A 24,255-nucleotide genomic window follows, 5' to 3' on the forward strand; every position below is an offset into this window, starting at 1 on the left:
GGGGGGAGGCAGCCTCTTGGACAGGGGGAGGCAACCACCTGCAGCAGGAAACATTTTGGCCACATCTAGCCAGGAGGATGCGTTCTGATGGCCTTTTCAGGGAGCATCTGGATCATCACACGTGCTGCTCAGCAGGCCCTTCCTGAAGTAGGCAGTTAATTGTAACCTGATCACACAGCCCCTCCAGAGCCCACTTCTTGTCTCCTGCCCCACGGGAAAAGCTGCCAGGCTCCGACTGGTCTCTATGCTGCTTCCGGTGAAGGGACCAAGTAAGCAGTCCCTCCAGCCCCATGAGACTCTGGCTGCAGCTGTCCCCCATGCCTGGCTGGGGAAAGCCCAAAGACAACACAGAAGGCCTGCTGACAAGCAGCCCAGTAGGCCTCTTCCAGCCCACCCCGGGACACCAGATCTCAGGATCTGATCATCTTGTAGGTACATGTTCCTCCACCTGATTAAAAAACAAAATGTAGACCTCATTAGGGTCACTTTTAGGAAGAAATCAGATTAGGGATGTAACAGGCCCAACATGGTTGTTATTGTTTTGTTTTAAGGTTTATTTTAGAGAGAGAGCATGCTTGCGTGCACACCCAAGTGCAAGAGTGGGGGCAGGGGCAGAGGGAGAGGGAGAGAGAGAAATTCAAGCCGACTCTGCGCTGAGTGCCAAGCCCAATGCGGGGACTGATCTCATGACCCATGAGATCACGACCTGAGCGGAAACCATGAGTTGGATGCTTAACCAAAGGAGCCACCCAGGTGCCCCCAGGCCCAACACAGTATACTCTGGAAACTCCCTTCTGGCTTTCACCTTTCCTTCCCATCCAGAAACCTATCATGTGTGTCCAGAGTTAAAAGCTAGTGGGGTCAGAGGCCAGGATCCTGCCTGAACATGCCCACACTTGTGGAGGCCCCATGAGAAAAGGGAATGTCCCTGGTGTTCAGGGAGTATGTGTGTGGGGGGTGTGACAGCTTACTGTAATGACAACCCTGTCACACACACCTTGGTCAGCACGGAGTTGGCTCACCTGAGAAAGCAATCTTTGGTAATGCTGGCTACAAATGTCCTGCCTCACTCACACTTGTCCTCCTATAATGCCCCTCGCTCAGCTTTAACACGAAAAAACAGCCTCGCCCAACAGGGGGCTCTGTGCACAGGCTGGGAAAGGCACTTGAAAGTCGGCGCAGCGAGACTAAGCCAGCTGGAAAAGGCACCGTTAGTCTGTGTTCCACTTTAATAAATAAACATCAACGTCATTTCCCTGTTGACCCTCAGACACAGGAATCGCCATATCTAAGACTGGATTCCAGCAGCACAAAACTGACCGGGCCTCCCATGAGGGTTCTTTCCAAAGAGAAAATGGGGAGGGGGGCAGAGGTTGTAGACCAGGTCCTTCTGAGGAGAGCGAGTGGGTGGAACCATGTATAAGTAAAGATTTAAACAAACAGAATGCATGACCATGGAAACATTTGGCTTTTTCAAAAGTATTATTCAGAAAAATAAAGCAATCAAGACTTCAGATTCAACACTTTACAAGTGTTTATGACCAGAAAAGGCAAAGTGGGTCTTGGATATTCTGCAGCCAAGTAAAAGCTGCCAGGATTCAAGGAAGAAGTATTCCCAGCAGGGAAGGGACCCATCATGTGTCAGGGATTTCTCTACAGTCCTCTGACTGGAGCGTTCTGCTCAGGGCAGGACCCACTTCACTCTGGTGGGGTTGCCATGACACAATTCAGGAGACCGTGCCACTCGCTGACCAGGTCCAGGCAGACCTGCCATGCACTAGGGCAAGGTCGTATCAGCCATGGAGCCTGCAGAGAGTGCCACAAGGAAATGTCAGATTTATGAACCGTGACCCAAACTTATTAGGAACTGTCCATGCCACCGGGGTCAGTGGTTTAGTCAACAACACGGATCATGATTTCCATATGGAGGATACAACCTGATGCTGGGTGCACACCATTCTGAGGCAAGCTGCCTGTCATCAAGACATTTTTAGCGTACAACCCGACCCGTTTCTTTGGGCTGTCTGCTGACTTCAGTAGTGCTGTTGTTAAGTATCACGGAGAAGCCTGATGCTGAGTTTGGGTGTCATTCAGAGCCCCCAGAGGTACTCACAGATAAACATGAAGAGAAGAAGGGACCATGCATCCACCTCAGAGAGTTTGCTGGGATACCATCAGGAAACACTGTTCTGGGTCACAGGAAGGTTGGATGAGAATTTATCTAACTTGCCAGAAACTGGATTCTCTCCCCTCAAAATGAGCTTCCTTAGTTAAATGGCCAATTATGAGTCCAGTTGGCAGCACGGTTTTTGACTAGGAGCTGCTAATGTTGATCAGGAAGAGAGGAGATGGAGATGCAGATGCCTGCCCTCACAAACAGGAAAGCCAGAGGACAAACAAGGTGGCCTGGTAGTCAGCTCTGCCTGTGGGGTCCCACGGTGAGCTGGGTGGCCAGCTCTGCAGGAGCAAGTGCTGAGGTTCAGGCTCTCAGTGATGCCCAGTAAACTACTCTGCCTAAATTCATCATGGCAGAGGAAAAAGCACACAGTTTAAAGGATTCACCTGTGGTTTGAATTCTGGTTCTGCTGCTTCGAAGTCCTATTAAATCACTTAACCCTTCTTGGGGGGCTCAGCTGCCTGGTCTCTACAATAGGAAGAGCATCTCTTTCCTGCCAGGCTGTTAGGGAGGACACAGGATTACATGGAAAACGCTTCCAGGACAGTTCCTGGCTAGTTATTAAAGCTCAAAAAAAAGGGCAGCAAAAAACTAAAGTTGTTTTTCTTCATGCTACATTGTTATATTTGCTTCCTCTGCTTTAGAAGTAATGTTGGCAAAGTAGCTCAGCCCCTAATTCCTAGTTAAGATCTATGGCCAGTAAAACATAGCAACGGGTTGGTGCCATCACGGAGCATCCTTTGCCAGGTTCTGAAAATTTCTGTGCAGTCCTAAACCCTGTCCTTTAACTTCATGGCAAGGACCTACCTGTCATTTCCAAAGGGAGACTACCGTAGGTGTTTTTTTAAAAAAAGGCGGGGGGGGGGTTAGTCCTAGCACTGGGCAGCAAGAAACAAAAGCCAAGACTGCTGCTCTAAGCTGAAGAAGCCCGGGCGGTGGCTCAGGCTGTGGGCTGGGAGCAGGAACTCATTTCCCCGACAGCCACGGCCGTGATGAGTGAAGAGATCAAATGTGCAGCTGACACAAGAGGAGGCCATGACCCTACATTAGGAGGGATGCCGTGAGACTGGGAGCCATCTGCCAGTTCTTTCGTCTGTGTGAGAGGAATTTCCCCATGTCATGCATCAAACTCACAACTGAAGCTGGCTCTACCACCCCGGCCAGGTTTTAATAGGAAAACAGCTCGGAATTAGAGGTTTTATTTGATTTTTATGGCAATTTGCATCGCCCTCAGTGAAAGGCTTGTTGTGATCCTCAGATTTTATAAAGCATTTAATATTTCTTACAGAAAGGAGCTATCCACATGCAAAACATTAAAAAAAAGTGTGTGTGGGGGGAACCCCAATGCAAGAAGCCGGAAAGCTTGTCAGAGGGCAGGGCCCGCCAGGCCTGGTGTTGCATCTGAGTTCTGGGGAAGAGCCTGGCCAGCTTTTGGCACTTGACCACCATCACCGAGGCCATTTGTCTTCTAGCATGGAATGGAAACAGGATCAAAAGCAGGCTCTGTACATTTTCGCAGCAGGCAGCTATGGAAACTCTAACTCTCTTGCCCTGTTTTCATCCATTTGGTTCCATTTTCTCTCGAGTCTTCCCTATTTTGGTTTGGAATCAATCCAGCAGCACAGTGCTCCTAAGTCGAGAGGTCAAGAAGACACGTGATTTTATGATGCAAGAAAGGGCAGCCACTCTGTTCTGTTTTGGGAACCTTGGTGACATCATGGACTGTCGAATCTCGGGAACTTGTGTCTAAGAGAGCACTGAGTCAGAAGAAAGCCTTCGTCACAGGGCTCCTGGAACTTCAGGTAAAGACAACTATTAGGTAACTGAGTCTATCCCCAGAGGACTGCTCCCGCTTCTCTCTGGCTTGGGTTTAAATGACTCCAGTCATTTTCTAGGGGAAACTCATCTATGTGGGACAGCTGTCACTAGCAGGACATTTGCTGCTCTTTGGCCTAAATTTCTCAGGACATCACTCAATTAACTTCTCCCTCTGAGGGGACAGTTTTCTCTCATATTACAAGTATCCAGGCAGCTGCCTAAAGATGGCTGGGTTACAGGACATGGCCTCCACTCTTTCTTCAGAGGCCTGTAACCTGTCTGGGTCTGTCCCAGGAAGGAGACTCGGTTAAATAAAGTGCTCCCAGAATATGCAGCTTTCCATTGTGAAAGGCACGCAAGCCAAGATGTTGAGGAGTCAAGGCGGACTTCCACAAGGCTCTGTGAGGCCACCTCTGTTTGGGTTTTGGCAGCTGTCTGCCTGTGGAGGGCTCCAGAGTCACTGACACATATTTATATCCTACTTCATGAAGTCACAAGGAACACGTGCGCGTTTACCCTGGAGGCAAAGCCCATTCATGTTGCCTCAAATGAAGCAGGGAGGGCAGGAGAGAAACTGCTTATGGACAAAATCACCCGTGAGCATAGCCACAACAGTTTTTAATTTGCCTAAAGAAAATATGTGATTTCAAGATGTGATTAGGGAGTACTGTTCCCACAGTAAACACAGTATGAACATGAACTGCTGGCTGTCATTTAACAGGACTCCAAGGCTGGGAAGCAAATCTCATCCTTGTCTTCCAAACAGCCACCCCACGAGATCAGCTGGACCAGCCTCTGGAAGTTTCTTCACAGCGGAAGGTTAGCTCAGTCTCAGCACAGCTTCTCTCTAAGATTTCACATCACCAGTGCGCCCCTCCAGGGTCTGGATAAACTGTCCGAAAGGTCAGGTTTATTCTTGGTTTTCTAGAGTGGTACTCTTTGGGCACTCGATGCTAAACAGAAATATAAATAACTCTGACATAAACACATTTATAACGACATGGACATATTTTGACTTCGTCCCCCCTCAACCCCCCATGAGCATCAATAAGCTCTTTGAAGTCTTGTGGAGAAAGGTTTTCTTCTCTGAAGCAAACCCGCCCCCCCCCGCATCACTCTGATAAGCCAGCGCCCTCACAGTGAGGTGTTTTGTTTTTATCTTTTCTAATTGTTGTTCTTCCTCACAGCTTCCTGCCATTTTCCCAAATCTCGTAAGACAACACATAAATGACTTGAGACCAAAGGCAGGCATGAAATTCTGCTCCCATGCTAAGCGTTCTTCCATGAACTTGCACACCTTAAAGATGACGTGGCTTTAGAAGAGCACGGCCTAAGGTGAGAAGCTGTGCCCAACAGCCAGCCACTGGCTATCTGAAGCTACTGAAATGAATTTAAATTAAAAATTCAGTCCTTCAACACACTAGCCCCATCTCAAAAGATCAGTAATAGTTGTGTGTGTCCAGTGGCTACTACATGGGGACTTAAAGAGATGCAGAATATTTCCACTGTCACAGAAAGTTCTACTGGATGCCACTGCTGCAAAGGTCCATTCTGTCAGATTCAAAACTTGAAAATGGTATCACTGTACCGCCTCTCGCTCATGATAAAAGCAACTTGCTTTTCACCATATTTACTAGATAAATGAATAATCAGAAGCCGTCAGGGCCCTGCCTCCATGTGAATCCAAATTCCTTGCATGTTCTCACCTGCCAGTCAGCTTGTGTCGCTCCTTCCATGATTAGCAAGGTCCCATGATCCAAGGGTATCTTCACTCTTTCCACATACGTGTAGTCTCCGTTCTCTTCCTAGAAAACAGCATTCATTGCACTCCATTGTTTGCTTGTGTGATCAAGATGCAATGGAACCTGACAGTGGTCAAGAAATGCAGACCCCTCCGCAGCTAGGCTGTAGGGGTTCATCTACTGGCTCTGCCCACAGCAGCCGTCTGGCCTGAGGCAAGTTGCGTCACCACTCTCTACCTTAATTTACTCGTCTGTAAAATGGGGATGACAACAGGACCTGCCACCAGGGCTGTTGTGAGCCTCCACAGATGCAGTCTGTGTAAGTTACTTAGAGACTGGCACATATTAAGCACCGTGTAAGTGCCAGATATTATTCTCATCAGCATCTAACATTGCAGAAGAGCCCATTCTGGCCTGTGAAGAAGTTAAGTCATTTATACAAGAACTCTTTACATCTGCTTTATGCTGTGCTCTGTGTTTTGCCATAGTCAGTGTGGAAAAAATGGGCTTTTAAACAAGACATGGTGTGGTACGTTCTCATCACCTTTTTACAATTTACGCTAATTCACTTATCGATGCCTACGTTAAAACTGGTTATGACTCTTCCTATAGCTCCTCTGGTGTCTTGGAGATACATTCTTGTTTCCTTCCAGAACAGTCAACAGCAAGATTTTCTTAAAGAACGGAGCTCTGGCTTGACCAGAACAGGGCTGCAAACTGAGACTGGCTGTTTTAGCCTTGGAGCATAGGTCACAACTCCTGAGCACTTCAGATAGAAACGCCTTGTATTTACATTGCCCCTCTCTTCCAGAGAGCCCAAAGTCAATTCATGTCCAGTACTCTAATGAAGCTTCAGGCACAGCCTGCAAAACAGCCAATAGGTGGGGGTCACTCCTCCTTCCCAGTTGACAAAGGGGTGCAGTTGACAAAGAGCTTGTCAAGAGTTGAGACCCGAGCTTCCTGATCCTTCCTCTTCCATTCTGGGCAGATCCACCCATTCATCTACTTCACTTCTGATGCAAGGGATTGCATTTGAGTTACTGCAGATTGATTTCCCTGCAATACTGTGTTTATGTTTATTACTGGAGGGGTGCTTCTGAGAACACAACTATTTACAATGATTTCCCTCAGGAAAATAAAAATCAAAACAATAATGAACTTGCATAAACAGTTTAAGTTCCAGGTCCCAACCACTGGCAGTGACTTTGTGCAGCACAGTCATAACTTTTACAGGCAGAAGGTAAAAGCAATGTTTGAAATAACTTTTGGTTTCAGTGATTGATTTTAACTGTGCCTGCCACCTTTTTTTCTCCAGTAGCAAGTAAGTGCTGAAGCATTAACCTCTGACCCATCAGCCAACCAGGGAGCGGTGGGAAGATGACCCTGTCCTCGGGTGGTCCAGCTGCATCTCAGAGAGGCAAAAGGCGGCTCTCTGAAAAAAAGGATTCCAACCAAAGGAGATGTATGTCGTACTGGAGAAAAGATACCAGAAGGGAGTGCATTGTCCATGAGATTAGAGGGCTCAAGGCTTCTTGACTTAAGCTGTAAAGTCAGTTACCAGATCAAGGTTCAACATAGCGAGGAGCAGGTGTTCTCCTGCCCTCTGCGTACTGCTTCCTCAGGGAGTGAGGCGGGACCTTCTTCTGTAACTCAAGCACAGACACAAGGACAGGGTCACAAAACGAAGAAGAGAGGAAAGGCGCTGAACCAGACATGAAGCCAATCCTGAGACCGAGATCTCTTCGAACAGGAACAACACTCCTGGGGAGGAGGGGGCACCAAGGCCAGTGGAAGAGAAGGGGTGAGCACTGTAATTCTGCCTGGAAACACACGGCGGGAAGAGAACCAGCAAGTGAGAGAGAATTCCATATGCAAAGGGGAAATATCAGCCCTGATGGAAAGTGATGTTCAACAGAGCCGTGTTTCACTTTATATTCCTAAGATCTTTTTTTTTTTTTAAGATTTTATCTATTGATTTGACAGAGAGAGAAACAGTGAGAGAGGGAACAGAAGCAGAGGGAGTGGGAGAGGGAGAAGCAGGCTTCCTGCGGAGCAGGGAGCCCGATGTGGGGCTTGATCCCAGGGCCCTGGGATCATGACCCGAGCCGAAGGCAGACGCTTAACGACTGAGCCACCCAGGTGCCCCTAGTTTCTATGTTCCTAAGATCTGAATTTTTCAAATGAGAGAAAGCCTCAGGTTGCTTTTAAACATACATTCAATATAACCTTTAATTGTACCTAAAAGCAGAAGAGGGAGATTCTTCACTTGGGATAGAGCTACTCTTGATCAGTCCCCAAAAGAGAGCGATACCCAGGGCACCCACTGGTATCATCACTTTGCTGCTTGCTATTTGTCCCCTCCAACATCCTTGGCTCAGAAAGTGCATTCCTAATCTGCAGGAGATAGAAAAGAGGGCAAGGGATTCTACTAAGGCAACACAGAGCTCACAAATGTGTCCTTCTGAGGTCAGAGTGCCAACAGACCCCAGAGCCACCCTTTAACTTAACCAAGACACACAAAGACTTTTCCCACTTAGGAAGCAGATAAAAGGCCAGGGGAGCTCACGGGGCTATGCATAAAGGCCCAAACTGATAAATGGATAAGCAACGCTGGAAGCAAGGGTCAGACTGTAGATGAGTGCATACACAGCCATTAAGCATGGTTAAGTTACCAAAACACGGCTCTGTGACCCTTTTGATTTACTCAGGTCTTTCTTCAAAACAAAACAAAACAGAACACACCCCTAAAAAAACATGGCTTAGGATAAAATTTTCCATCCATGATCCCAGTTAAAAGAGGCTTTTTAGGGGCGCCTCACTGGCTCAGTCAGTAGAGCATGTGACTCTTGATCTCAGGGCTGTGAGTTTAAGCCCCACACTGGGCATACAGCTTACTTTTTATTTTTTTATTATTTTTTTAATTTTCCATCTTTACCATTTTTTAAAAAGATTTTATCCATTTGAGAGAGACAGAATGAGAGATAGAGAGCACGAGAGGGAAGAGGGTCAGAGGGAGAAGCAGACTCCCCGCTGAGCAGGGAGCCCAATGCGGGACTCGATCCCGGGACTCCAGGATCATGACCTGAGCCGAAGGCAGTCGCTTAACCAACTGAGCCACCCAGGCGCCCAGAGCTTACTTTTTAAAGAGGCTTTTTAGGGTCACAATCAGTCTACAGGGTGGGTTTTGTTGTTGATGGTTTTCCACACGAAATTTCACAAGTAGATGAAAAAGGCAAAAAATATATACTTTTATATTAATTCTGATCAACACTCTCCCCTCCTCCCCAAGGACAGCCAGTTCATTAGAACATGCGACTATGATTCCCAAGGAGTGCTGGGCCTTCCTGAAGTTCTATACTCCCACCTCCGCCTCCTGACACAAGCCTATTTGGCTTCCTTTAGAAAAATGGTTATTAGGAGAAAAAGTCTGGGTATATCTGTCATTCTGTCATTACTAACCATTCAACAGACAGGAAACCTAAACATGTTTGTTTTCATTGGAAAGGTAACTTCACATTTTATAAGCTCTATGTAGATTTTTCATGTAACTGCTCCTTTCTTGTCCTAAAAAGGTGTCTTAGAAATTACAACCAACAATCAATGCTTGAAAATCAGCAGCAGCAGAGTTTTTCTCTCTACAGAATAAAAGTGACAAAAGGTCACTAAAGTAAATGACACATGGAAATTACTGGTTCGATGCCTGCCTTCCTCCTCTCTGATAAACTCCACGAACAGAGGACTATGTTGTCTTGCCCTTTTGAAATATGCTCGGTGCCCATCACACACATCAATAAATATGTGCTGAATGAGGAAGAGCACCAAGAAAACATAATCCTATCATCCAGAATTCATGCAATGCAAGTACAGGAAACTTTCTATATATAAAATTATGTACTCTACAATTTGAACATTATATTGTGAGCATGTTTTTGCGTCTCAAATGTATGGTATTTCAGAAATGGGGTTATATAATATTCCTTTATATGAACATATCTTTCCTTCTTTAAACTTGCAAATATTTTTTGACCACCGTTATGTCAGGCACTGTGCTAATGCTAAGAATGTAGTAATGAGGTACACACTGCTGGACACTGAGATTTTAATATACCAGTACGGCTTTAAAAAAAAGAAGAAAGGAAAGGAGAAAGGGAAAAGGGAAAAGGGAAAAGGGAAAAGGGAAAGGAAAGGAAAGAAAAGAAAGAAAGAAAGGCTACTACAAGTAGATCCCGGGCAAAACATTCCTGCGTATTTTTCTAAGGATATATTCTCAAAAATGGAATGTCTGGATCCAAGGATATGAACTTTAAAGCAGTCTGACTTAGAGTAGCAAACTGTTTTCTTAAGAAGGTTGTGACAATTTATAATTCCATCAGGAAAATACTACAGTACCTACCTTCTAGTCACATCACCAATACTGAACATTACCAACTGACAATGATGAAAAAAAAATTTAGGGGAAAAGTAACAATTCATTATTCAAACAGAGAGTTCTTTAACTACTAACCCGGTTCAACATTTTTTCACAGGCCTATTGGCTGTTTGCATTTATTGTATTGTGAATTCTGTGTTCACGTTCTTTGTCCATTGTTCTACAGATGTTAGTATTTTTCTTATTGATCTGTAACCACAGACAGTGAGATATTTACTCTTTGTCCTACTATCTGCAAATACTTTTCTCATTTGCTATTTGTCCTTTAACTATGTTGATATTTAACACAGAGTAGCTCAAAAACTTTCAGAGTCAACTCTGACCTTTCTTTGGTTCTCCTTCATGGTTTTTATGCTTAGCAAGTCTTCTCTCATATGGGGGAAGTTAAATATACAATTGCATTTCCTTTCTGGTTAACAAAAAAAAAAGGTTTACATGTTTTTAGATTTAACTCTTCACCTGAAATTTGGCTTCCACCCACCCCTCCCCTGCCCCAAGGCTTCTTTTTATAACATTTTCCAAATACTTAAACCAAGGCCTCCTGCCAGACTTTTTGGACAGGATCAACCACAGTGTATGCTGCCCAGGTGCCAGGCATGTTAGGAACTATATGTACATCATTGCTAATGCTCACTACAACCCTGTAAGGGAGGTGATATTTTCCATCTTATCATAAGCAAAGGGAGCTGAAGGGAAAGCACATCTCTAAGGCAGAAGGCTGGCAGGAGGAAGGCAGGGCTAGTATTTGGACTTAGATTGCCTAGCTCTAAAGCTTATATTCTTTCCACTATATTGTGTTCTCCAAAGTGAACTCTATGCCTTCTGAAATTCCGTAACATTTCCTGTCCTAATTACATGGTACCCTGACTGACCTGTTAAAGGTCACAAACACCAGCAAGTAGCATAAATGGGGAGTGCGGCAGGATGCAATGCAGTGGGGAATGGGGATCATGGAGAACCAGAGAGCATGGGGCCTGCAGACGGTGTAGCTCTAGCTCACTGTTCCCTCAGGGTTGTCTTGATTTTCTGGGTTTTCCAGGGAAGCTGATAAATGGGATTTTTATGTGAAATCTCCTGAGTTATAAATTTTGGCAAGTAACTGAATCTCTTTAAAAACACTGAGCAGTATAAACAAGTCTGAGAACCAGATTCACTTCAAGAGCTGCCCAACTGTGCTGCTGATTGACCCATCATGACTCCTCTTATGCCCACGTCTTGTCATCCTATCTGGCCTGGAAGTTCCCAATCGAGGCCAGCTGTCATCTGCTGGGGTCCTCTGATCCTGCTTTGCCATTCCACACAGTAGTGCCTGATAGAAAGCTCAGGACACATATACAATTTCAAGTATATATTCTTAATCTCAGTGACCCAACTCAAGCAGAAAAGGCCATTCAAAGCAAAATATACTTCCAAATTAATGATCTCAATTTACAGTGAGACATTTGATTTTCCAACTCATCTTTGATCCTCCTAAAAGTAGATGAGCTACTTATTTAGAAAATTTCCATCATTTTACTAAGATATTGATGAAAACAAAACACAAATGACCAGAAAGAACAAAGTAGGAGTCTGCTACCTGTTTCTCATTTCCTGAGCTCTCAGGAAGCACTTGACATGCAGTAACTATGATTGGTTTCTGCACTGGAGGCATCAGGGAAGGCTTCAAGGCTACAGTGGGTCCTTGAATCCTGGAGAGGACTTAAGTTAACGAGAAGGAGGAGAGCGAGTGTAAGGGAGAGCAGAGAGATGATCTCATGGAATGGTGCAATCACACAGGGAACAACAAGACACCAAAGTAGGTTGGGCATAGATTATGTAAAGATTTGACAGTCTGACTAAGGAGCTGACATTTTATCTTTTGTTCCAGTAGGAGCAAAGAAAGGCTTCTGAGTTGGAAAACAAAGTGATGAAAGCAGTGAGCTCAATCTTGGCTCTCTGCTCCTCTTTAGCTATTCTCTTGCTCTGAATGATGATGTGCGACTCCACAGCTTTCCATATTACCTACATTATTAGTTCTAACTCAATTCAACAATCAGTTATCGAAGCCACGCTGCGTAAGTGATTTAACAGTGTGCTTCAGCCACCTCGTCCGTACAACGGGGATAATAGCAATATCGACTTCGTGGGATTATTGGAGGGCTGAATATAAAGCACTTAGAACAGGGACAGGCACCGAGTCAGCACTACACATTTGGTATTTATCATCATCACTTTCCTGTTGTTGTTCTGACAATTCCCAAGTGATGCTTCTAGCACAAGCCTGTCATCTGAACCGCAGACCTAGATAGCCAGTGACCCACTTCCCCCTGGAAGTCTCAGGCCTCTCCAACCTACCATGCAGAAGGAACTCTTGATTCCATCTACAAATCCTCCTTAAACAGCACCACAATCGAATGCAAAAATCCCTGCTCCTCCTCCAGCTAAGTAAACAGCACTTCTATCCAACAACTACTCAGCCAGAAACCTGGGAGTCATTCTTGATTCTTACCCTCGTATCTAAAATATTACTGGCAGGGCGCCTGGGTGGCTCAATCGTTAAGCGTCTGCCTTCGGCTCAGGTCATGATCGCAGGGTCCTGGGATCGAGTCCCACGTCGGGCTCCCTGCTCAGCGGGAGGCCTGCTTCTCCCTCTCCCACTCCCCCTGCTTGTGTTCCTGCTCTCGCTGTCTTTCTCTGTCAAATAAATAAATAAAAATCTTAAAAAAAAAATAAAAAAAAATAAAACATTACTGGCAACTTCTACTGGCGCACCCTCAAACACACACCTCAAGTTCATCCACTTCTCTTCACCCCCACTGCCACCACCTTAGTCCAAACCAGCAGTCCACCACTGGGTCTCCCACCCTCTATTCAGTCTCCTACTCTTGCCTCTCCTCAAACTATTCTTCACATAGCAGCCCAAGTGATCTTTTCAAAATATAAACCAGATCATGTCATAACCTCATTTATTCCTACTGAACTCAGAATAAAATCCAAACCCCGAGCTCTAAGTACAAGTTGTAATTTCTCTCTGTTCATTTGATTACTGTCTAGCTCCTAAGACCTCTATGAGGGTGGGCCCCATATTTGCCATGCTCACTGCTATCTCCTCAGGGTTGAGCATAACCCCCACAGAGTAAGTGCTCAATTAGTCTCTGTGCGACAGAGGGGAGAGGGGACAGAGAGCGCGACCTGTTCCTAAAAATATCTGGCATCTGGGTATCAGATAGAACGGAGAGAGAAAAGATGGGAATTAAAGACATTTTAGTATTTTATTTTATTTTTTTAAAGATTTTATTTATTTGAGAGAGAGAGAGAGAGCACATGAGAGGGCGAAGGGTCAGAGGGAGAAGCAGACTCCCTGCTGAGCAGGGAGCCCGATGAAGGACTCGATCCCGGGACTCCAGGATCATGACCTGAGCCGAAGGCAGTCGCTTAACCGACTGAGCCAGCCAGGCGTCCGACATTTCAGTATTTTAGACATGTGGTAAACAGAGCCTGGGATAAAGATGGTCGCTAGGAGAGGGACGAATTCTTCAGACATTTCAAGAACAAATTATTAAGATTTGGGAACTGAAATACTTAAGAGAACAGGGAAGAACTAAAAATAACTTACATGTGGGGAGCCTGGGTGGCTCAATCAGTTGAGTGTCTGACTCTTGATTTTAGCTTGGGTCATGACCTCAGGGTCATGAGCCCTGCGTTGGGCTCCATGCTCATCAGGGAGTCTGCTTGGGATTCTCTCTCTGCCCCTCCCCCACTGAAATAAAGAAATAAATCTTAAAAAAATTAAAAAATAAAAATAACTTACATGTGAACCTGACCAAGAGAACAGTGATATCGTGAACATAAACGGACTTATCAGCAGGTGGAACTGTGGAGTTTTCTGAGAGAATAATAAATCTGATTCTATAGTTTCAGGTTAGAAGTCACATGTGCTATTATAAGTGGAAGTGTCCCTCCCCCACAAATAAATAAATTAGTGGAAATGTCCCGTGAACACATACAACTGATGACCTGAATTTGAGATAAAAGGCTGGAGATAAGAGATTCAGAAGTCACTCTACCTATAGACGTAACAGTTGAAGCCATAAGAACAAATGAAATCATGTTTATTAGCTTACTCAACCAAAATACACACACACACACACACACACACACACACAGTACTAAATAATGGGGACATAAGACAGAAATGGACCTTGCCCATGTGGCATTTATAATCTATAGCCAGTTCATAATCTCTTAAAAACTAATTTAAACAAAGATAACAAAATTAAAGATAACCTGGAATGTCCATATTGTCGGGGTGAATGTAAAGGAAAAATCCTTAAAGGAGGCAGGGAAATAGCAATGAGAAAAGTATGAGAGTAGCTAAAATAACACAGTATTCCAACTAGAAAAGGCAGCTGAGAGATGGCTGAGTTTCAAGCAGAGAGGTGATGGATACAGGGACCAATACTACAAGGAAGAACAGAATGATGATTGAGAACAGGTTCTTTCAGACAATGGCATCTGTATATTAGCAAAGTGGTGGGGATGGATCTACAGAGCAGGTGCTTCAAGAGTCAGTTCAGTTGCAAAGAAAGGGAAACTGCAGACACAGAAAACTTATTCCGGAATTTGTGCCTCAAAAGCAAGCAAAGAAAAAACCACCCCAGATGTAAGAATGTCTGCAGAGTCAAGCAAAGGGTTTTCTCAAGACGGTAACAGATATTAAGGGATTTCCCTAGGTCTCTGGTCCAAGGATCAGATACACGGTGGAGCTGCTGCCTGACAAGTATGCAGACTGAAATGGTCATTGAAAACCGAACGTCAACCCATGCTACAGCTATGTAACCTGCCGAGGGCCAGCTGTCCTTTTACTTGCCCTACCTCCCAAATTACGACTGCCAATAATGTCTCCCTCTCCGCTTTTTAAAAGATTTGAAAGGGAGACAGAGAGAGAGAGACACATACACGTGCATGGGGGGGAACACAGAGAGAGAATCTTCAGGCAGACTCCCTGCTGAGTGCGGAGCCCAACACAAGGCTCAATCTCACGACCCTGAGATCATGACCTGAGGTGAAATCAAGAGTCGGACACTTAACTGACTAAGCCACCCAGGCGACCCTCCCAACTCGCTTTTTTAAAGATTTCTTCTCAGCTTGTTTTCCCTATCAGATTGTGGGGTTCCCTTGCCCTTGGGAACCTGGCAGGCTTCTAGACTGCTTCATGGATCATCTAACTTGTGGCTATATTTAGACTGCAAAGTTGTTCCTATAGCGCTGGTACAAGAACACAGCTGGACTTACTCTTTACAGTGGTAACATGTTTTTTTAATCTGACATAAACAAAATGTATTAGTTATGGAAATTATGGAAAAAGAATAAAACTAGGACCCCACAATGTCATCTCTAGTTATTATTCTGCTGACTCGAACCACACTTTAAATGATGGCATCCTCAATATCGATCCTGAAATACATTACTTTAAAAAAGAGAAGCAGGGGCACCTGGGTGGCCCAGTCGTTAAGCGTCTGCCTTTGGCTCAGTTCATGATCCCAGGGTCCTGGGATCGAGCCCTGTATCGGGCTCCCTGCTCCGGGGGAAGCCTGCTTCTTCCCTCTCCCACTCCCCCTGCTTGTCTTCCCTCTCTTGCTGTCTTTCTCTCTGTCAAATAAATAAATAAAATCTTTAAAAAAAAATTAAAAATAAATAAAAATAAAAAGAGAAGCAGCTGTTTCTGAAATGAGATCTGCTAAAGTAAAAGGCTGGCTGGAAAAATATAGATTTGAAATCACTGAGGTTATCTGTTCAAAACAGGTCTATACTCATTTGCCACATACACATCTTTGGGTTTTTAATCCAACTCTTTCCTGATATTTGACACTGATTTGGCATGAAAGGTTCCGATAAGGTAAGTGAGGACAGTAAATAAGCATGAGGGACTAGCATGGGTGATTGACCATCCTATACCAGGGATGCCCAGTGATCTCAAAAGTTCAGTAAGTCAGGACCTCACCAAGGTCTTGCCCTGGGAGGTCTGGGCAGTTGTTCAATGCAAGAGAGGCTCTCTCTGTAGGCATCGAAAACTTAGCACTGGGGACCAGACTAGCATGAGAACTCCTGCCTTTCCTTCTGGACAGAAACACGTAGAAAGGCAAACAGAGGGAAATGCTGTTGACAGTGTCTATTGTTCAGACTTGTTGTCAACATAGTCCCGGGGGCAGTGTGGGAGCAAGAAGTTACTGAATTTCAGCAAAAATAAACCTGGCTTTCCCCTCACTATTACAGTCCGTCTAGCAACACCGAATGTGCTTTTGAAGCCAGAAGGCTTAATGTAATAATGATTCCATTCTTGGTAATATATTTCCAAGAAATGCAACTTAAAGGAACTGCTATCTCGAAAGAGCATGCACCCAAGACTGCAGCACCAGAAACAAATGCTCTCCATGTCTGACATCCAGCTGACCCCAGCCCCCAGCAAAAGTGCAGGCTTCTCCAGTCATCCATCAAAACCACATAACTCATTCCCAAACCATTCTTAGATGTGACCTGATCAGACATAATTCCCCCCACTCTCTCCCTCCTGTACCCTTCCACGGTGTCCTCCGGAATTCCCATTCAGTGATGAGCAAACACCCCTAGATCTCCAACCTCACGTGCTCTGAATGTTCCCTTGACTTGCGTGTCCTAATTGAAACCTTGCTATCTCCAGGATTCCAAATCCCTGAAGCTCTCTCATGTGGAAAGTGATGGTGTCTTTCACATCCAGCCAGCCAGGAGATATTAGGCATTAACACTTTCAGACCATTATTCCCATGCCTCTCTTAAAAATCCCTGTTCCTCTGAGCTCATATCATTGAATCTGTTCACCTCTGTCCTTCTCTGCCTTGGTCCCAAGTATGCACGAGGTATAACAAGCTCTTAATTGGTCTCTTGGCTTCCATGCGTGCTCCTTTCTAGTCCAGGCTCCACATAGCAGCAACTGACTTTGTAAAATTATCCAAGAGATCATGTCACTCTTCTGCTTCACACATTTCAGGCTTCTTAATGTGCATAAAATCTGCTCCTTCCTGAGGCTCATGAGCCTCTGCATGATCTGGCCCCTGCCCACTCTCCCTATCTCATCACTTGCTCTGCTTCTCGACTGCTCACTCTACTCTGGTGTGGGGCCTGCTTCTCTTTCCTCAAATTCACGAAGCCCTCTTCTGCCCCAGCCAAGCAGTCATCTACCATGAAAACAGCACTTGGGAAAGAGGAGATCATCATCAGAAGGCTTAAGAATAGTTCCTTAGGAGTATGGCAAGGGGAGAAAAAATTCTACCACTGGGACACAATTTTAAAAAGTCAAGTTTGGAAGCAGACCCCATTCCTAAACATGGCACATGCAAACATGATGAATCACTTTGGAAAAGGTTGTTCTTCCAAGACTAAAAGGACTGTCAGTGGCACTACAAAACTGGGCCGTCCTTGGCAAAAATTAATTCTTCCCAGTGGCAGTCAGGGCATGGATTCCAGCTGAGACAAGGCCCCAAGGCAGCAAATGATGATTCCAGCTCCCACAGGATTTCACGTCTGAAGATAACTCAAGTCCTACCAGAACTACTCAGCTTTATGGGCTCAAACATGTACATTTTCATTTACCCACCCACTCACATTCTCCAAACCATTAAATGGCCCTAGAGACAGGAGCTCAAAAACTCAGTAACCGTGCCTGGTCCATAGGCCACTTCACCCTCCCCGAGTCTCCCTTCTATTCCCTCAATGAATGCCATTTCACAGGCCAAAGGAATCTTGGGATTTGGGCTTCCCTGCCATTCATTTCCTTTTCCAATTTCCAAATCTGAAAAGTCACTGTGGCATCTATCATTTTTAAGAGCTTAAAAATTCACTTAGTGCAACAACTTCGCTCCCATAAAGTAGCTACCAGTTATCACCCCATTTACAAAAAAAGAAGAGAGTATAAATGAGGTGGATAGGTGCTTTTTGCCAATATCAGTGACAGAAACAGGAAATAAAAACTGATTTTCTAGATTTCATTTAGGGATGTATTAAAAAGACAATGGTTATCAACAATTTCTTTCCGGTATTTTCTGTAACTTCTCAAAACAGACGCTGTAATCAGAAGAGGAGCTGATTAAGAGATATGGATGACTGGACCAGCAGCAGTGGGGTGCTGGCTGAGGTGGAGGTTCAGGCATTACTCCATGAAATACTGCCCCGTGTAGTTTATCCAGCTTTCAAATTTAAGCTAGTCAGTATTATAGCATTTTGGATTCTAATATCCTCATTTCTTCTAAAGTCCTGAAAAAGTATCAGGATTTATGATCAAACTGACCTTTTCATACTCCACTCTTCCAAGGAGTGGACGAAAAAACCAATGAGCAAGATAGGTACTAGGAACTCCAAGTCACTGGGAGCTCTCAGAGCCTCCACCATTGGAAGTGGTTTTACAACCATCTCTTCTGGTCCTATGAACAGGGTCCGCATTCTTCAGAAGGTGCTAGAGAGATAAGTGGCTTGAGAAATGCTGAATTTGCCTCAACTCACTAGCCTGAGGTGGACAGAAGCCCTTCACATTTTCAGGATTCAGGGGATGAAGGACAGAGCTTATCCATGGGTAACGTGCTAGAACAAGGCTTCTGGCATCTAAAACTCCAGCACATCACAAACTTCCTGCTATTATCTAATATCCCCCCAACTCAGCCATCACTGTTTCCATGGTAACCGACAGAGAAATAGCAGCCTGCCAAATGGCTTTTGTAGTTCCTTTTCCAGCTTGTTTTTCAGTATAGAACTAAAGCTAGCTGGGAAAAGAACCAGACTAATCTTTATAGCAGGGACACGATGCATTTTGGAAAATACAACTGGGTCTGGGACAAGGAGCATAGACAAACTTTAATGAGCCCAGCTTGAAAGAATAAAAAAAGGTTCTTGGTTTCTAAAAAAGTGTCCACTGAAGTATATTTGGTAAGCTTTACTTTTGTCTTGAGATAGTATATCCTGACATTGGCCGGAAGACAGATATGGTGCTATTCAGTGAATGGAACAGCAAGATCAGGCAAGTTTACTCGGCCACCAAGTACCTTGTTATCATTAAAGGAAACGATAATTTATGCTACAGTCAAAATGAATGGGAAGGAGTTGACTGGCTTGGACTAGAGGATAGTGAAGAAGGTTCAGCATCTTGGAGGGGTGAACCATTCAGCCCAGGGACGACGCCCGCATGAAGCCAGCTGAGCCAACTGCACGAATCAGGGGAGCACTCATACTTAGGAAACAAAGACCTCCTTGCCATCTCAGCACAGGGAGAAACTGCTAGGAACGCCGTGTGTAGAACTGGGGCGGCTTTCAGAAGACCAGCAGCTACAGAGACCTGCCAAAGGTGCCAGACAGTACAACAAACAGCGGCCGCAGGGGTGGGGGGATGGCAGGTAACAAAACCAGTGGCCCCAAACAGATGCTTTTCTGTCTCCAAACTGCATACCTGAATAAAGTACACAAGTCTCATGACTCTTCTCCGTCACTTTCGGATGAGAAACTTTGACTCAAGTCAAACAAGTATTTAGCTTCTCTTCTGATAGGTTAAAACGAACCGGATTTTGAAAAAGACTCCCTCCCACAACCTCTAACATACTCTGAATGTCTTGCTGACAAACGTGAAAATTACAGCCTATAGTGGCATACTAAGTTAGGTTCCTAAGAGTTTCCTGACAGAAAGTCAGACTCCTACAAATTCCGCACAGAAGACTAACGTAATTTATACTTTTTAATTTATGCTTTTACCTTGAGTTGTATGAATCATGAGTCATGTTCTCAGAGCGCTCACCGACCGGAGTTTAGAAAGAAAAGTAGACACAGATTTTCAAAAACCATTTCCTTTCAATCCTTCAGGAAAGGGATCATTATAATAAAATAGAGATGATGTATTCTGATATGCATTTCTAAGGCTGTCAACTCAAAGAAAGGCTTCTGTACTTCTGGTTTAGCTAGATTTGTGGAGTCCTAGATTTTGGGATCTGTTAAAGAAACCTGAATGAGTCCTTCCAAAAGTTTAAACTTGGGTCTTGTTTACCCAAGAATGGAACTTACAGGTTCTGAGGGGGGAAAAAGCCATTTTTAAACTGTATTCAGTAATGTGTGATGATAATTTCCAATATATTAAGCTTCAATTTTCCCATCTTAAACAAAAGCCAAAATTGAAGGGATATACAATTATATCAAACTCAAGTCATAGTTTAGATTATGGAGGAAGCCAAGACTTAAGAGTCAATAGCCAGAGGTACGGTACTGACACCTTTATATTTCCTCCCAAATCTGTTTCCTCAGCCAACTTTGTTTCAAGATCTCAGGTGAATTTTCTTACTTAGGAGGTCTATATTTTTATTAAATCAGCCATCATAGGTATAGCACAGATTCTCTTGCCACTGGCAAATAATTACAGGGACGGTACCATGTTTTCTGGTATTTCATGGCCTGTGCTTTCACTATACTCATCAAAATAAACTGTAAGAAGCCTTGAGAAGATAAAGCTTCAGTATGGGCAGTCTCCCTCTTAAACCGGGATTTTGTTCCAAATGGTTGCCTTCAAGGCGGTGTGGCAGTTGTATTATCCATCCACTCATGAACCTCTAACAGAAGTCAGGTATATTACCAAGAAATAGCTCTTGGTCGCCATGAATAATGTTTTTATATGAGAAAATGAAGACCTTCAGCTGCCTGGAGGGGATATAGAATGGGGGTATTCTGGGCACCAGAATACTGCTAATGCTTAACAGCTGGAAACTGCTTCTACAGTAAAACTAATTATCCAGAAAGCATGCTTTGGGAATCCTTAGGCTTCAAATCTATAAATAGGCCGAAAATGTTTTTAAAAGGGTGGTGGTGGTGGTGAATGGATGTTGTAAAGAAACAGTAACCGAACACTTAAATACCTGGTAACAAAGAAAGTAATGCCAAGAACAGAGAGGCTAGGATTACATTAAACATTATCCTGCATGTAGCACAGCTTATGTGCTGGTCAGAGAGGAGGAAGGAAAACTCCCGTAGGAAGGCAAAGCACCAGTATGTGCTAGGTAATAAGCTCCAGGAGGGAAAAGGTGACTTCATCTCACTCAGTCGTTGCAACAGCCCCAGCTCCCACGATCATGCCTGACAAAAAGTTGGTGTTCCTTATGCCTGGCTTGAGAAGAGGATCTGAACTTAAAAATGAGACACATGGTGTTTCTCTGCTATTCACATAACAGGAGTCTTCCTTTCCAAGGGCAGGATGAATTTTTCATATAATTTATTTAACTGGGTTTTAACTGAGTGGAAGCTGCATATAAAAGCATAACCATACCCAAATGTTGGGTTGTCTGCTTCTCAAGTGGTACTCCTGGTATATGAGAAGGCTAATCACCAATGAAACTGTGAAATCTATTCAAAGTGCTCAGGAGCGAGTTCACTCAGTACGTCTCTGGCAACTGACAATCCCCTGTTAACACATACCAAAGAAAACCTAATCAATGGAAATTATACCAACAAAAGCTGCTTAATGGCATAAATGCAAAAATAAAACAATATGCTTCAAAATACCATGCTTGGAAACCGAAATACATGTCAGGAAAATAGCCCAGTCCATTAACTATGTTCTTAGAAGCAGCGTATCTGATGAAGAACAGACATGAGCACTGACACACTATTTGGTCTGGATTAGGTCATATTCTAAACACAGCCTTATAAGCCTTTCCACACTGACTGGGTCTGCTTTAATGTTATTAGCTAAATGATCAGGAAGCTTGGCAAGAAAAAGACACGAAGTTAATAAGATAATCTGGTTGAGGTTTGCTCTTTTGAGTGCCTACTATTCTTCTATCTATCTTAGTTCTAAGGTCCTATACTTTTTTGATTTAAGAAAATTAACAGTCTTTGTGTCCCTCAAATGTCATGTAATACAGGTAAAAGCTGGGACGGAAAACTAAAGTTATTATGTAGTTTAGTCACTGCTTCTCCACTTGAACTTGGACAGACCACCTCTGATATTTTGGCTTGAATTTCCTCTTTCTGAAAGAATTACAGGTTCATCTGTGTTTCAGAAGATGGCTCAGAAGGCAATGAAGATGCTCACAATGTTCCCTCACAGAAAAGAGGCAGAAGACTTACGTACAATAAAGGCTTTTTCAGGGGCATCTTCCTCACACCACCTTCCTTTCCCATCTCGCATCTGCTAGCTTGAGCCTTCCCTTTATAAGCCCTCCTTCACAGCATCTATCATAATTCCAATTATTTCAGTAATTAGTAATAGCTGTCTATCCCCTGTATCCATGAGGACAGGGATTGTGTCTGTTCCTGTCAACCCAACGGAAACAGGCCCCCGGCACTGGGCACAAGGCAAGCAGTTTCTGTCGGGTAAGTAAACGAATGAATGAACGAACGAAGGGAGTACAAAGTTAACCATGGGGGAGGCAATCAGTTGAAAACGTTTCAAAAATAAAACACGTACTCCTATTCTCTAAATCTGAAAACAGGAGCTTCTGAGAGCCCTACTTTTTTCACAATTAGAAGGCAAGAAAAACATAAAAAAAGAGAAAGAGAATACTCACTGGTGGTGGCTTCCTTCTCATCTCAAAACTGCGTGTGGCACCAAAGCTCAGGGAAGCGATGACGGGACATCTCCCTAGGGAAGGTTCGTCGTCACTATGCCAGTCGACACTGTCCTTCTCACTTCGGTAAAGATTGCAGAGCAAGGAGTTGAAGGTATGGCCGGTGTTCTCTTCGATCTGGTCCTTCAGTGTGCGCAGCACAGGGTGCCACTGCGATCAGGAGGCCAAGAAAAGGGGCAGAGATGGTTCCATCAGATACAAGGTGGCAGCCACAGGTAAAACAGAAGGAAGGGTAAAATGAGCCATGTTCTAAACAGGGGCGTGGAATAAGCAGAACACTGGGAATGCGACAGCCATGGGCAAGAAGAGTCAATTCCCCCCATTATTTCTATTTCAATGCAAGCTGACCCCCACAGTTTTACTAAGGTATTAAACTTGGTCTAGGAATGTCATGAAGACCAACCCTCTCTACGCATCTCCACCTTCCCGTGTAAAATACACGACCCTCGGAAGGCAGTGACTGTCATCACATTCCGTCGGTCAGGAAGGAGGTAGGTGGAGCAGGGAGCCCGGCCTGCTGCCCCAGCCGACGGGCTGCCAGGAAGTTGGCAGGTTCAGACTGAAGTCTGAGGAGCGAAACAACTTTCCTGCTGGGTGGCCCTCTGTTCACTCAACTCCTATTTTATCGTGAATGACAGAATTGCTTTTAAAAAAAGATATTATTTCCAGAGTGGCTAACTTCCTAAAAATAGAACCTAAGGGAAAAAACCTTCTGCAGAACAGAATCACAACATGGCCTTGACTACTACACGGGCTGTGAGCTACAGAAGACTTAAACAGATACCACGGCCCTGCCTCCTGAGCTCCTGGTTCACTTACACCATTTATATCTGGGATTCACGTCTTGCCACATACACTATAGGAAGCTATGACCCGACCTTAGGTTGTAGTCGGGAGCTACAATCAGCATAACTTGTATTAGTTCTTGTTAGAATTCTGTCCTTCCTCCAAGAAACCTCAAGTACTTTACAGAGCTTCCTTTTATGACAGTTATTCTCACATCCCTATCAAAAATTGAGGACCTCAAAGAACTTCTGTTTATATGGGTTACAGCTATGACATTTATCCTATTAAAAATTAAAACTTAAAAAAGTTAAACTATTGGTTAATTCATTTAAAAAATACGAACCCGTGACGTGTTAACATAAATACTATTTTACAAAAAATAACTCTATTTTCCAATACAAAAAACTGGCAAGAAGACTGGCACTGTTTTGCAAATCTCTTTACTGTTTGGCTTCACTGAAGAGGTGATTCTCACATCTGCTTCTGCATTTAGTCTGTTACAATATGTTGTTTTTGTTGAAGTATATGAAGAAAATTGGCTTCACATGAATATGTAGTTAGAAAAGGACAGGAGTCTTTTCCAGCCTTTCCAAATAATTGTGGATACTCTTTGCTATTACACCAAAACTCAACAAGTACTAGTTGCAGTGTGGAATCGGAAACCATATCAACAAACTTCTGTTATATTCTCTTAAA

The 24,255-nt window shown here is 44.1% G+C and overlaps 1 protein-coding gene across 8 annotated transcripts in view; it reads right to left on the minus strand.

Annotated features, from left to right (window-relative positions):
- ALKBH3 (alkB homolog 3, alpha-ketoglutarate dependent dioxygenase) overlaps positions 1-24,255 on the minus strand; it is a 62,248-nt gene that overhangs the window by 24,695 nt on the left and 13,298 nt on the right. For 5 of the 8 annotated variants that reach the window (XM_025878315.1, XM_025878311.1, XM_025878314.2 and 2 more), the window contains exons 8-9: positions 22,714-22,923; positions 5,807-7,556 (exon numbers count right to left, since the gene is read on the minus strand). In XM_025878315.1, the coding sequence (XP_025734100.1) occupies positions 7,299-7,556; positions 22,714-22,923 (468 nt within the window). In that variant the 3' untranslated portion in view covers positions 5,807-7,298. The other 3 variants (XM_025878321.2, XM_025878318.2, XM_025878316.2) reach the window with 2 other exon arrangements.

Source organism: Callorhinus ursinus, unplaced genomic scaffold, assembly GCF_003265705.2.
Source record: "Callorhinus ursinus isolate GAN/ISIS: 27379988/994484 unplaced genomic scaffold, GSC_fseal_2.0 scaffold21, whole genome shotgun sequence".
NCBI classification, from domain to species: Eukaryota; Metazoa; Chordata; class Mammalia; order Carnivora; family Otariidae; genus Callorhinus; species Callorhinus ursinus.